Source organism: Hemitrygon akajei, chromosome 13 (genome assembly GCF_048418815.1).
Source record: "Hemitrygon akajei chromosome 13, sHemAka1.3, whole genome shotgun sequence".
In the NCBI taxonomy this organism is placed as follows: Eukaryota; Metazoa; Chordata; class Chondrichthyes; order Myliobatiformes; family Dasyatidae; genus Hemitrygon; species Hemitrygon akajei.
This window is the reverse complement of record NC_133136.1, coordinates 31,647,455-31,662,495: the sequence shown is the minus strand read 5'-3', so window position 1 is coordinate 31,662,495 and position 15,041 is coordinate 31,647,455. Positions and strand designations below refer to the sequence as shown.

The following is a 15,041-nucleotide window of genomic DNA, read 5'->3' as shown; positions in this document are numbered from 1 at the left end:
CATTTTGTTTCTCTACTAACCATAAGGTCAAAGTGAGAGTTATAAATTTTAATTGTTTAATGGCATATTGTGTTAATTCGGGGTACTGATTTGTAACAGGGGACACATCTCGCAGCATCCACCCAAACAAAATTTCTTAAGTTTGGCCGGGCCTGGGGCTATCACCCGCTACTTTAAGCTGCTATGGAAAGTGAGAGTTACACTTAGAAATTACCTAGAGGTGCCCATAGTCCTTTATTTTTCTAAGCTCCATGTACCTATCCAGAAGTCTCTTAAAAGACCCCATCATATCTGCCTCCACCTCCGTTGTTGGCAGCCCATTCCACGCACTCACCACTCTCTGCGTAAAAAACTTACCTCTGTACCTACTTTCAAGCACCTTAAAACTGTATCCTCTCGTGCTAGCCACTTCAGCCCTGGGAAAAAGCCTCTGACTATCCACACGATCAATGCCTCTCATCTTATACACCTCTATCAGGTCACCTCTCATCTCCATCACTCCAAGGAGAAAAGGCCAAATTCACTCAACCTATTCTCATAAGGCATGCTCCCCAATCCAGGCAACATTCTTGTAAATCTCCTCTGCACCCTTTCTACGGTTTCCACATCCTTCCTGTAGTGAGGTGACCAGAACTGGGCACAGTACTCCAAGTGAGGTCTCACCAGGGTCCTACATAGCTGCAACATTACCTCTTGACTCCTAAACTCAATCCCATGATTGATGAAGGCCATTGCATTGTATGCATTCTTAATCATAGAGTCATCCTGCGTAGCAGCTTTGAGTGTCCTGTGGACTCGGACCCCAAGATTCCTCTGATCCTCCACACTGCCAAGAGTCTTACCATTAATATTATATCCTGCCATCAGATTTGACCTACCAAATGAACCACCTCACACTTATCTGGGTTGAACTCCATCGGTCACTTCTCAGCTCAGTTTTGCATCCTATAGATGGTCCGCTGTAACCTCTGACAGCCCTCCACAGTATCCACAACACCACCAACCTTGGTGTCATCAGCAAATTTACTAACCCATCCCTCCACTTCCTCATCCAGGTCATTTATAAAAATCACAAAGAGAAGGGGTCCCAGAACCCGGAGGCACACCACTGGTGACCGACCTCCATGCAGAATATGACCCATCTACAACTACTCTTTGCTTCTGTGGGCAAGCCAGTTCTGGATTATAGCTTTGGGTATGTAGTGGGATCCCTGCACTGATGCAAACTAGCAAGTTTTTGAATATCTGGTGGCAACTTGGTTAAAGATAATTGAAGATCACCTATTTTCACAACGTCAAGGCAGTTACAAGCTTTTGATAACGGGTGAAGAGCTTGACGAAAACCACATTCAATGAGATAAGAGGGGGGAAATCCAACTACAAATAACTATACTTTATCCAGAAATTTTGGTTGCTGCATTTGAATTTTGCTTGAGCTGTTAAATTACTCTGCAGCTCAGTAAGACATTCTTGCAATGTGGTGTCAACATCATCATGTTCACCCCAAATGGATCACCACCCAATATTTTTAAGAGTGGCCAGTGAACTTGCGACGTCCAATATTGCTACTGAAAAGTTTGAGTTTTCCAAGGAAAGTGGTAATAGCCTCTTTGCATGATATGAGATTGCAGTTTTTCCTTATAATGTGTCTAATAAATTTAGTTTTTTCAAGTATATCTGACAGGTAGAATGCCAAATTTAGTAGCAACCATTTGTTCTCTGACCTGCTTATATTCCCATTCATTTCATTCAGGGTTCCAATTAAATTACATACATCTATTTCTTTTTTATTAATATATTTTAGCAATATTTCATTAAAACAGTAAACTTATCATGGCCTTTTCAGAAACTCCTGTGGCCCCAATGAAATCCGGCATGGCTCCCAGGGGCCATATGGCCGACATTGAGAACCACCGATGCAGCGTATTCATAATTAACTACCTTAAAATTTATGAGATCCAAACAACAAATTGATGTCAAAATCACATGCTAATGTGACTTATGCAATTACTAACATATTGTTTTGTATTAGAAAACTAATTGTAATTTGTGTGCATGAATAAGAAAATGCTCCAGCTGTTAGAAAGCATTCTCAGAAAACAATTTAGTCAGATTTACACCATTAGACAAAGGAACTGAATTTTAGACTATTTAACCCATTGAGCCCGTGCTCAATCATGGAATGATGAGCCATTCCATCATGACTGATTTATTATAGATATGTTCCTTTATGCTGTATTCTGTCATTTATAATTAGCTCTAGATATAGATGGTCACGGATATAGAACTCTCAAGGGGACACAGATTGTAGATTTCCCATTCCCCCACACAGTCTCGGTGGTACTCATAATAATTTTTTAAAAATCATTTGTGATTTTGATCAGAGCTCCTTTATTATTTAGGGTAAGGACAAAAATCTGAGTGGAGGTAGTTGGACAAGGATTTTCAAGAGAGGTGGATACCAATTTGGTCACCAAAGTTTTAGTACTTTGGAACAAAATTGTAAGTTGAAAATGCATCAAGGGCTGGTTTCTTGAGATAAAGACTGATGAAAGCAAATTTAAAGAATTGGGGGATGGTACAGTACTTGAAGAGAAATATTAATAATGTCACTTAATATGTCACTAGGGAAATAACTAGGGTGTTCAACAGTTTATTGGGGAAAGGAGATCGATCACACGGATAAAGTAAGTCAGAGGCCATACGATTAAACATAAGAACACAACAAAGAGGAGCAGGAGTCAGCCATCTGGCCCAATGAACCTGTTCTACCATTCAATAAGATCATGGCTGATCTGGCCATGGACTCATCTCCACCTACCTGCCTTTTCCCCATAACCCTTAATTTCTCTACTATGCAAAAATCTTGTCTTAAATAGATTTACTGAGGTAGCCTCTATTGCTTCATTAGCAGAGAATTCCACAGATTCATCACTCTTTGGGAAAAGCAGTTCCTCCTCATCTCTGTCCTAAATTCACTCCCCGAATCTTTGGAACCAACCTGGTGAACCTCTTCTGCACCACCTCCAAAGCTAGTATATCCTTCCTCCAGTAAGGAGATCAATAACTGCACACAGTACTCCAGATGCAGTCTCACCAGAACACCGTACTGTTGTAGCATAACTTCCCTGCTCTTAAGTTCAATCGCTCTGGCAATGAAGGTGAACAAATAAGGAAAACGTTATTGCTGGTGACTTACTTTGCTTGCTGTTGCAAGGTGTTTAGATATTGCTGAACATGTTCGATTGCCACTTTTTTGTCTGACAAATTATTGCTGACAACATCCGGAACAGGGGCTTTCATACGCTGCAAGGGCACAGCAGATACAAGGGAGCTGTGGGTTTTCAGATAATTAAAGATTCGACCTTTAGCTAAAATAGAAAAAACAATTCCCATTGTTATCACTGGTATTGGATGATAAATCTAAAGCATTCATTTGTAATAACTGTTTGAATGGCTCGGGAATTACTGGCTTTTAAATTTTATGTATTTGTATTTTATGCATCATGGCACTGTCTCATTCATTAAAAAGTAGGCTTGAGGATATCTATTTTTCCATATTTTCACCTAATTTTGGAAATTTGATGATTTCCTTTCTAAAAGGGCAATGTAGAAATCTAGCATCATATTGTTCATATTTAGACTGCTTCGTCTATTCAATGTTTTTTTTGAGGAAATTTTATGAAGATTGATGAAAGAAGAGACGTAGATGTAGTCTGTGTGGACGTTATATCTGACAAGATCCTGCAAGGTAGACTGGCCCAGAAAGTTAAGGCACATGGGATCCAAGGTGAGATAGCTAACTGGGTCCAAAATTGGCCTGGTGATAGGAGGAAGAGGGCAGTCCTGGAAGGACGATTTTCTGATCTGAAGTGTATTGCAGGGACTGGTGCTCCAGGACCCTCACTACCAGGTTCAGGAACAGTTATCACCCCATCAGGCTCCTGAACCAGTAGGAATAAACCATTCAACTTCACTTGGCCGATCACTGAAGTTTTCACAACCTATTGACTGTACGTTCCTGATATTTATTGCTATTTATTTATTATTTCTTTTTTTCTTCTGTATTTGCTGGGTGCGATCTTTCATTGATTTTATTATGTTTCTTGGACTTGCTAAGTATGCTTGCAAGAAAACAAATCTCAGGGTTGTATATGGTGGCATACATATACTTTAATAATAAACTTACTTTGAATGCTGGAGGTATAATTAATAGGTTTATGGACAAGAAGAAAATTGGTGACGTGTGGATAAAGGAATGTGGTCTAAGGCAACAGCAGATTACAATTAAAATGGAAAATTGGGCAGAGCATTGTCAAATGGAATTTAATCCAGACAAGTGCAAGAAGATACATTTTGAAAAATCAAAAAGGACAGGACCTATACAATAATTGGTACAACAAAGAATACTGATGAATAGAGGGACCTTGGGGTTCAAGCCGATGGATCCATGAAACAGGCCAAACAGATAGATAAGGTGAAGAAGGCATATGCAAGCTCGCTCTCATAGGTCAGGGCACAAAACATAAAATTGCCATCACAGTTTTAATATACAACATGCCTGAAAGTGGATCAAAGTGTTTAAAACTTGATGTTCCATAAGTTGCAGAAGACGCAGAGTGGAGCTGTATCCAGAGATTCATTGTCTCCTGGAGCTCGTGCTTCACACGCTCATTGTCAACGTATTCTATCCAAAGATCCTAGAGTAAACAGAAGACAAACTCAGACCAAAATAACATTCTGAGGCAGCATGCAACAACATGCAATTAGTTATGGTTTAGTTCTATATTATTTAGAAATTTCAACAAACTAAAATTTGGTAAGAGGGAACATTTACCTGCTGGTTTTGCATGACTTTTGCCAATTTATGTGCATCATATTGTACAGGCAGAGTGGGCAGATAAAGATCATTCTTTTGTAGATTGCTATCCTCCAGCCAATATGTAAAAATGTGGAAAAGCCTTCAAAATGAAGACACATGCAATCATGAAGCATCTTATCTCTTAGAACAAAAAAATCAATCGCTTGTAAACTGCAATAGATGTCAATAAGCAGGTAAACATGACAGTAGTTTTGCATCAGCATCATCCCATATGCAGCAGAGAGATAATCTGCAATGTCAAGAAATCCAAGTGCTTTTAATACAAGAACATTAGAAAGTAGGAGCAGGAGCAGGCCTCTCAGCCCCTCAAAACTGTCCCACTATTCCATACGGACATGGGTGATGAACCCCAGGCCTCCCAACCTCCTCTGTGCCAGTTCTCCATAGCACCTAAACTTTAAATATTTACCTGCGTCCTCTTTACATACCTCAGTGATCTAGCTTCCACACCCTAAAAAGCTGACAACTCCCTGTGAGAAGGTGCCGTGCACTTTAGGTTTAAATAAAACATCCCATGACCTTGCAACAGACGCTAAAGGCTTGAGGAACTCGGCGGGCCAGGCAGCATCTGTGGAAAAGAGTACAGCTGACAATAGACAATAGGTGCAGAAGTAGACCATTCGGCCCTTCGAGCCTGCACCGCCATTCTGAGATCATGGCTGATCATCTACTATCAATACCCGGTTCCTACCTTGTCCCCATATCCCTTGATTCCCCTATCCATAAGATACCTTCAGGCTGAGACCCTTCATCAGGCTCGGAGAGAAAAAGATGAGATGTCAAAGAGTCCTGAAGAAGGGTCGCGACCTAAAACGTCGACTATGCTCTTTTCCACAGATGCTGCCTGGCCTGCTGAGTTCCTTCAGCATCTTGTGTGTGTTGCTTGGATTTCCAGCATCTGCAGATTTTCTCTTGTTTATGATCCCATGACCTTGTAACCTTTTTTTAAAAAAAAAAATTCCCTTGCTAGTGGAAACATTTTGATACTTACCCTGTTGTACACCCTCACAGTCCTTCGTGTTTAATTTAAACTATTCCCTTTTCTTCTAAGCCAAGGAGAGGAAAAACCTCTTATCCATGAAATTGGCCTCGTGCATCTCTTTTAGCCAACCTCCAATGCTTGTGTATCTGTTTTAAATAAAGAGGCCAAAACTGTGCGTAGTACCCCAGCTGTGGTCTGACCAGTACCATATATAATTGTAACAATACTTCCCTATTCCAAACTCCAAATCTTCTTGGAATAAAGGCCAAATTGCCATTTACCTTTTTAACTGGATCCAAGTTAGACTGGGGAATTGGATCCAAAGTTGGTGCAGTAATAGAACAGCTGGGGATGATGGGAGGTTGCTTTTGTGATTGGAAGCATATGAAGAATGATGTAGTACCAGGTAGAGGGTTAAGACAACTCATTTTTATTGTATAGCTATGATGTTTCTAAGTTTGCAGATAACATGAACATTGATGTGCTGTTGAAAGTAAGGAGAACATTTGTGGACAATGTAATGTCGTCAAGCTAGTAAATTGAGCAGAGTAATGGCAAATGGAATTTAATCCTGCTTAGTATGAAAAGTGATGTATTTTGGGAGATGTGTTAAAGATGGGGTGTACATCAGGAATAGTTGTGTCATTAGGAGCATGGAGGAATAGAGGGACCTTCCTGTGAGGCTACACTTTGCAAGAAGGCATTGAGAACATTATTGAACATTAACTTCTGTCATTTGGTAATTTCTTTGTGTGACTGAGCTTGGGAGTCTGGTGTTGGTCATGGGAAAGACGTGGCCTATCTAACAGAGCTGACTGAATTCAATCAAATGCAAATCGAGCATTATCTTGAGGGGCAGTGAGACATCTGTTATGTTCTTGTTTTCCATCACAGGTTTATTGATAAAACTAATCCTTGTGACACCCCACAAGTTACTAGTCGCTAACCTGAAAATGACCCTTAGTTTCTCCTCTTGTATTGTCCTTTAACCCTTTCTACACAAAAACACAAAACACAATTTCCTTTTCATTTCAAGTAGCTTATCAAAAGGCTTTTGCAGTTTCCCATTACCCATCTTGCCAACTACATTCTCAAAAAATTCTAATAAATTTGCCAAATACTACTTCCCTTTCAAAATAAACACATTTTACAAACATGGACTCCAGCCTCTTCCCCAACAACTGCTGTCAGCTTGCGGCTCTGTAATTCTGGCTTTCCCTTTTCCTCCTTTTGGATATAGATTTATTATTATCTATAAAATAATAGATTTTGGATATAGTCAAAAAAAAATTAGTGAACTAGCAACCCAGTGGCCTGAACGAATTGGAATTGGTTTTTTATTATTGCATGTACTGTGGTACAGTGAAACACTGGTCTTGCAATATTGTATACATACATCAATTTACTACACAGTGGTAAAACTGTAATAGAATAAGGTGCATATAGCCACAGAGAAAGTACAATGCTGTTAAGTAATAAACTACAAGATCATAATGAGGTGGACTGTGAGGTCAAGAGTCCATCTTATCGTACTAGGAAACAATTCAATAGTCTTATAACAGTGGAGGAGAAGTTGCCTTTAGTCTGGTGCTATATATGTGCAAGTTCTTATATCTTCTACAGGAAGGGACAGAGTAGTGATTGAACACTGTGCTACAGTGTTCAATGTACTACATGGATGACCAGTAGGGTTGAGCTCTTTGATTAAGGTGGCTGCTTTATAGAGGTAGAGAGAAATACAGAGAGAGGATGGGATGCTGGTTTTGTGATATCCTGAGCTGCATCCACAAGTGCAGTTTCTTGAGGTCAGGTGCAGAGCAGTTGCCATACCAAGCTGTAATGCATCCAGAACGGATGCTTTCTACATGGAATTGAAATAAATCAGTAAAGGCCGATGGGGACATGCCAAACTTCTTTAGCCTCCTGAGGAAGTAGAGGTAAATGATACAGATGAATGAGTTCAAACCTTATTCAAACAGCTGTTGTAATTAAATAACTGAATTAATTTGGAATTAAAAAGTGAGTGTCAAAGATGCTAACAAGAAGAATATAGGACTGCTTTAAAACACCATGGTTCACTAATCTCTTTTCGGCCCTGCCAGACCTGATCTATGTCTCATTCCAAAATGACAGCTATGTTATTCTATGATCCGGCTGGTTTTAAAGCATTTAGTTAGGCCAGTAAGAGCTGACTTTAACAGCAACATCTACTTAGGTGAAAGAATAATTTTCAAAGAATCTTAGCAGTAAAATGATTTAATATACCTGAGCAATTCTTTGTGTAATTCTGGTGAAGTCATGGATTCAGGCTGGTGAGGTGCAATATTCTCATCTGGTGGTGAAGTACCTTCAGTACGTTGTCCTTTCTTCCAGATCCTTACAGCTTTACTAGCTTCATGGTGAAAATCTGCGATTTCAATAAGGCGTTTTCTCATTTCTTTCAGCAAAATAGAGTGTGAAGGACTGTGGAAATAACGCTTTCCTATACAGCCACTCACTGGCAAACTAAAACAGAAGAATTAAACAAATATTACAATTAATTTCTGTGTGGTGTAGTCAGATGGCTGTAGCAAGAATACATAAACAATTGACGAAAACATTGACTAAAATTTCTATTCCAAGGCATTGTAGGGCCTCAGAGTCAAGCTGAACATTTCAAACTAACTACGGTATGTGTAGACTGGGAAGTCAGTACTTCAGTATTTGTTTAAAAGACAACCTGTTCATCTGGACCTGCACAATGTAACAATGGCAACTAAGTAACAAACTATAACATAAATAATTACTTAGTATCTCATTATTCTCAACAGGATACGATATTTATGAAAACATTCACTAACAACTTTTAGAATGTTGATAAATTCAAATAAGGTGAAAAAAAATCTTAGTTCTGCTACTGGTTGGACTTCAAACATTCCTACATGGAGCATACAGAATGGTGGCACAATCAAAAGGAACAGTTGTGTAAATCAAATTATGACAAGTGTGATTTTTGGATTACAAAAGTGCTTAGTGATTAAAAAAAGCTACGCTTGAGGGTTAGAGTATTGTAAGGGCATCTCACAAGAAGCCACATATAACCCGAGGATTGATTCCGAGAATTTAAAGTGATCTAGAGTTACAGAAGAAGTGATGTTTAGAGTAGAAAAGGTAGTTTGAGGTTATTCATGGTTTCAATGAATATACCTTTTCATAAAATGGCATTAATGACTTTGGACTTTTATTCTACAAATTCAATTGTCCATTATTGGCCCTGAGATGGCCCATTATGAGCTTCAGAATGGAATTTGACTTGTTATTAGAAGCCTTTTGCAAAAATATGCTTGCTTAATGAAAGTAAGCTGGAGACGTGCTTCATTTCAATTTGCATTCACTTAATTTTGTACAATTATTATGACTATGAATCTAATAATCTTTTTTACCCCTTTTCATAATGATGGGGTGAAGGAAATGATAAAAGGACAAACTGAAAAACCATTGAAGGTTTAAAATAAAATTGTATTTGATTCCTCACAATTGTCTGTTCTTCTCCCCCTGCAGTGAAGATGAAGGGGAGCTGTAATTCACAGCTCAAAAAGGGGTAAATCTGAAACTGAAAGAAATTGTAACTGAAGGCATTATCAGAGGCTGAAGTGAAGACAACTCTCTATAAAGACTAGGATGCAATTACGGAATTTATTTTCAAAGAGAAATAAAATCAAAATGATTTTAAAAGAATAAAAATTGAAGTGGAATATGATATTTACACAACAAAGATATTTGCACATATTTTAAAAAGTTCAAAAATATTTTAAATTTTAATATAAAATAAAAACGTAAAAAATAGCAAGATGTAATAATTAAGAAAAAGGGAAAAGTCTGGATTTTGGAGCCTTTATTTAAATATGAAATATTGATATACTAATACACAAGAGGAAAATGACAAAAAGTATAATGTTATCAGGAACATGAAAAGCAAATGAAAACTACATGAAAATCCACACATTTGATATTTAATATGGCATAATTCCATGAGGAATAACAAATCTGAAAATCAACAAGTTCCAACAAAAATAATGTACAAAATGCTGAGAATTACCCAAACTCTGGTCCAGGTCGACGGAGGTACAGGAAAAAGAATTTCTGCCAAATTAGTGGGAGAAGTGGATGATCTGGAGGAGTAACTAAAGCTTGTTGGGCCCAGCGATAGATCATAAGCCGCTGTGTGGAAGGCACCACAGGGAGCTTTAAATGGCTTTGGGCTTTCTGCAAATAAACAGAAGTCATGTCTCAAATATCAGCATAGTTCTAAGACTTACAACTCTTAAATACTTACTTGCTGTGCAAAAATAAACCTGACAATTACTGAGTAAAATAATATGATGCATTTGCACAACATTGAACCATTTCAAGTTGCTTCACAAATGCACAATCAAACAAAATTTGGCACAAAGGTGAAATAGGGCAGACGACCAAAACCTGTGAGCATTTTAAAGGAGGGAAGAGATGAAGAGGTTCAGGAGATTTAATCCAGAAACACCTCAGATGAAGATACATTAGTTATATTAAAAAACTTGAAAGCTCACTAAAAGCCACCATGTAAAGGCGTCCAGTTACCTTTCTTGATGGTGGACTGAAGGGGCTTACAAAGAGTGGGAAGGCCAAAACAAATCTGAAACGAAGATACAAATATTGCAATTGAAATTTTGTGTGGCTAATGTAGACCACATGAATAGTGATTTTGGGGAATGGGTCTTGGTGTGAGCAGAACTTTGGCTGACCTTTATGCTTAGAGGATAGAACATGATAAGCAAGGATTATTTAGAATTAAACATGAAAATAAGTTAAATATGGAAATAAAATGTACTATAGAAGATATTACGCTATAAATATAAAATTGCTGCCTTTTTCTGACCCCAAACATAAGAGTTGGTCCAGAGGCTGCTGGAACAGGACTACCTCTTGTGCTTTGGGTGAACAGGTGCATGATGAATGAATGAAATTTTTTTACTTCGGTCAGTACAAACATAACAAAAAACATCATTTTCAACGATGATTTCATAAGACAAAATTACAACAAAAAAGGTATTCTTTAAAACAGACCAAAAGGGTGTAGGCTGAAGCTACAGCTTATTACGCCTACCCCTCTTACTCATACAACATATTTGGCGTCAATCATTACATCAAAACAAACAATTTCATAATCTTTTAACACAAAATCCAATTCCAAGTATCATTTATTTACATTACTCCCATTCATTTTAAATCATGTATTTTATACTTGGTCATTAAATTATTTTTAAGTAATTTTTAAACTTTAGTGTTGTGCATGTTTTTAAATTCTCACTACAACTGTTCCATAGATTCACCCCTCGACTCCGTCTTGCAACTGGATACAGAAAGGTCGGGACGAGAGAGTGAGGCTGATGATTTGCGCAACTCTCCCTCACTTTAATCCAAGTCAAGCGCAAGTCACGACTCCAAACCCATTCCACTAAAAAACTTCAAGTCCTGTGGCGATGGGCGAGTGGCGAAGCAGCAGGTGTGGATACACTGGAAGCTGTAGTCACAAACCTGCACACAGGCGGCCCAGGGCATTGGGTCGTTCTCCGCTGGAATGAAGCAGCAGTGGAGCTCGGCAGCCCCCTGGGTGTCTGAACAGTCCTCTTTAGGAATCGCTCTGCTCACCTCCATGGAGGAAGGGGCTAGAAAAGGTGCCTCAAACATAACCTGCTTCATCTTACCCTGGCCAGCACATCGCGGCTGGCAGGGATCCCACTCAGTGGTCGAACTACAAAGAAGATGAAAGTGAAGGTGCTCAACCTTAGCACGTGGAACGTGCGAACTCTGCTTGACATCACCAAGGCTGTCAGACCAGAAAGAAGAACAGCACTGGTCGCCAAAGAACTAGCCCGCTATAACGTGGACATTGCAGCACTCAACGAAACACACCTAGCAGACAAGGGCCAGCTTACAGAACGTGGTGGTGGGTACACCTTCTTCTGGAGCGGTCACAGCAGCACCCAATGACGAGAGGCTGGCGTTGGATTTGCCATCCGATCCCACCTCGCTCGTAAACTTGTCAAGCTTCCAGAGGGCATCAACAATCGCCTGATGACGCTTCAGCTCCCACTTGGCAATAAGAGGAGTGCATTGCTGATCAGCGCATATGCCCCAACGATGACCGAACCAGATGACATCAAAGATAAGTTCTAAGAACTTGACGCCCTCATAGCAGCAGTGTCCTACGTGTCTCACTGTGCCCTGATTGCGCTCCACAACGCTTTGCTGGGTCCGCCTTTCTACTCGTTGGACCAGTCCGCCAAATTCAGTCTTCGCATGCGTAGGTAGACAAGCCCCAACTCACCGAGGGCTACTCTCACCAGGTTTTGCCGGCTAGTCAAAACCGTTGCCCAGGGTGTGGCCGCTGTTGCATGCCAACAGCTACGAGGAACCACTGGTGAGAGCTGAGTGTCAGGTGAGGACCAATGTGGACGAACTACTCAGAAGAGTACGACTTGTTCCCCGTCAGAGGTACTACCTCTCCTTGACACCCCATATCCCAAAGAGGGGTACACCTGCTACGAATGGACAGTTGCAAGCCTGATTGGTGTAAGACCATGACAGAGGAGCAGAAATAGACCATTAAGCCCGTCGAGTCTGCTCCACCATGGCTGATTTATTATCCTTCTCAACTCCATTCTCCTGTCTTCTCCCTGTAACTTTTGACACCCTTACTAATTAAGAACCTATCAACCTCTGCATTAAACATACTCAATAACTTGCTCTCCACATCCATTTATGGCAATAGGTTGGAAATCACTTTGATTTATTCATCTGTGAATGAGAAAGAAGTTGTATGATTCATAAGTTTTAGATACATGCAACTGATAATCACAGATCAATTTCAATGACATAAAATAATCCAAACTATTAAGAAATTGAAATGACTGATTCCCAAGGCAGACCTGAATTTGCCTTAGGATTTAGGTCTAATTCTGAAACTTTTTTCTTTAATTCTTTGAAATTCCTTGAAATACTAATCAGGACATCAATGGTTAAAATCTGCATGAGATCATCAATGTGGTATTTGCCAGCAGAGAGAAAAGCTAGCTGGATCCACACCTGGAGCACAAAGACAGAAAATGCAGGAAACATTCAGAAGATTGGCCAGCATCTATGAGGAGAGAAACAAATTCAATGCTTCAGATCCCAGACTCTTCACTAAAACTGGAAAATGAAGAATATTCAAGTGAGGGGAAGGGGTGAAGAGAATAGTAGGAATGTCTTTGATAGGATGCAGACCAAAGTTATAAGTTATAGAAGCCTGATCGATGTTATGTGGCCAGAACCTTCTGTGATCAAAGCTGGTTTCATTCTATTTTATGAGTCAATCACCATTTAATATTAACATAATTTGATATTCTAATTTCTCCATATATCTGTTGAGAGTTATGTCTCATAACTGCTTTAGCCTCAGTACTGCATTTAAATGAAAGTTTCACAAAATTCAAAACATCAGGAAAAAAAAGACAGGTGTAAAGAATAAGTGCCATTCATAAACCTGAAATGGTAACATATTGATAAAAGATGGTAGAGTGGACGTGGAGATGATGTTTCCTGTAATGGAGGAGTCTAGGATTAGAGAGTATAGCCTCAGAATAGAGGGATCTCTCTGCACATTTATCCAGAGATGTGAGGATGGTGAATCTGTGAAATTCATTGCCACTGACGGTTGTGGAGTCAAGCTATTGAGTATATTTAAGGCAGAGATTGATAAGTTCTTGGGCATCAAAGGTTATGGGGAGGCGGCAGGAGAACAGGGTTGAAAGAGAAAATAAATCCGCCATAATGGAATGGCCAAGCAGACTAGATGAGCTGAATAATCTAATTCTGCTCCAATGGCATATGGTCTTAGGCCTTAAAAGCATGAAAAATGCACAGGTCCATGCCAGGACCAACCCGAAAATAATAACGTTTATGAGGATACTTACAGGTATAACAGTATTTGGCATCCACTAAAAAGATGAATAACCTTACAACATCTAAAAAATTATTTCCAACAAAAAAAAACTAGTTTTCAAGCAATGATATAAACAAATCTTTAAGATCACCTAGAATATGCAAGAGGCTTATGTAACTCTCACTTTGGCTAGCGGCTTAATATAGGGGATGATAACTCCCGGCCCGGCCAAACTTAAGAAATCTTGGTTGGTTGGATGCTACGCGATGTGTCCCGTTTTAAATCAGTACCATGAAATAACAAACAGTACACAATATGCGATTAAACAACTGAGCTTTATAATTCTTAATTTGACTATATGGTTAGTAAAGAAAACAAAAGAAGAAAAAGGGCCCATTCTCCTGAAACAGTCTAATACGCAATGTTGGAGCTCACTGATAAGGCTGTTCGTCCACCATCGACCTCCACCGATCGTTGCTGACCTTCGGACTCTCACTCCAAGTCCACTCAGTCCAAGGTCTACCAACTCTCTCCATTTGCGTCTTCTCTCATCTCTCCTGGCAAAAAACTGTGAATTCTCGGCTCCCAGATACACAAGAACAACATCCTGCTTGTTGGCTAACATGCCCCGTTATCTCTAGCCATAACCCAAACATTGCTGCTACAGAGAAGCCATTACATTAGCAGTGAAACCTTACAACGTGTTATACTCTCTCCCCACCAAATTTAGTCATGTCCTCATGATGTTGAGATAATTCGCCAACCTTTCCTGCAAAACACAAAGTCCAATCCAAGAGCACAAGGCAGTGACATAGTTCCCCAAAACGGGAGGGTCACGCTCTGCTCCCCTGGTGCTACAAGGCCAGCTTATCCGGTGGTCTCCTAATTCTCTGAGACCTCTGCACCCCATCATCTAACTCTTCAGGATACTGGAGGTACTTCCGGTCTACCCGGCAAGGCCTCCCCCGACCTATCACTCGTGCCCACCTACAACTCAGCCCCCACTGTCTCGTGGACAAGCCCTGCTTCCTCCCCTGCAGAGGCCCACTGCAACCCAGGCTACCCACAGCTAGCACCCCCCCCCCCCCCACAAACCCACACTTCAGCAGACAGCGGGAGAATGATTGGGAGTCTCTTCCTCAGTCAACGGGGAGTTAGCGAAAGGCAGCACATACCACACATACAGGTCCTCATCCTCTGAATCAGTATCCCTCTCGGGGTAGGAGCCGGCCTAA

The 15,041-nt window shown here is 40.0% G+C and overlaps 1 protein-coding gene across 1 annotated transcript in view; it reads right to left on the bottom strand.

Annotated features, from left to right (window-relative positions):
• epg5 (ectopic P-granules autophagy protein 5 homolog (C. elegans)) overlaps positions 1–15,041 on the bottom strand; it is a 127,041-nt gene that overhangs the window by 56,101 nt on the left and 55,899 nt on the right. Inside the window, exons 22-26 of the mRNA XM_073064336.1 lie at positions 9,943–10,109; positions 8,130–8,369; positions 4,838–4,961; positions 4,562–4,700; positions 3,200–3,371 (exon numbers count right to left, since the gene is read on the bottom strand). Coding sequence (XP_072920437.1) covers positions 3,200–3,371; positions 4,562–4,700; positions 4,838–4,961; positions 8,130–8,369; positions 9,943–10,109 — 842 coding nt within the window. The remainder of the gene's footprint in view (positions 1–3,199; positions 3,372–4,561; positions 4,701–4,837; positions 4,962–8,129; positions 8,370–9,942; positions 10,110–15,041) is intronic.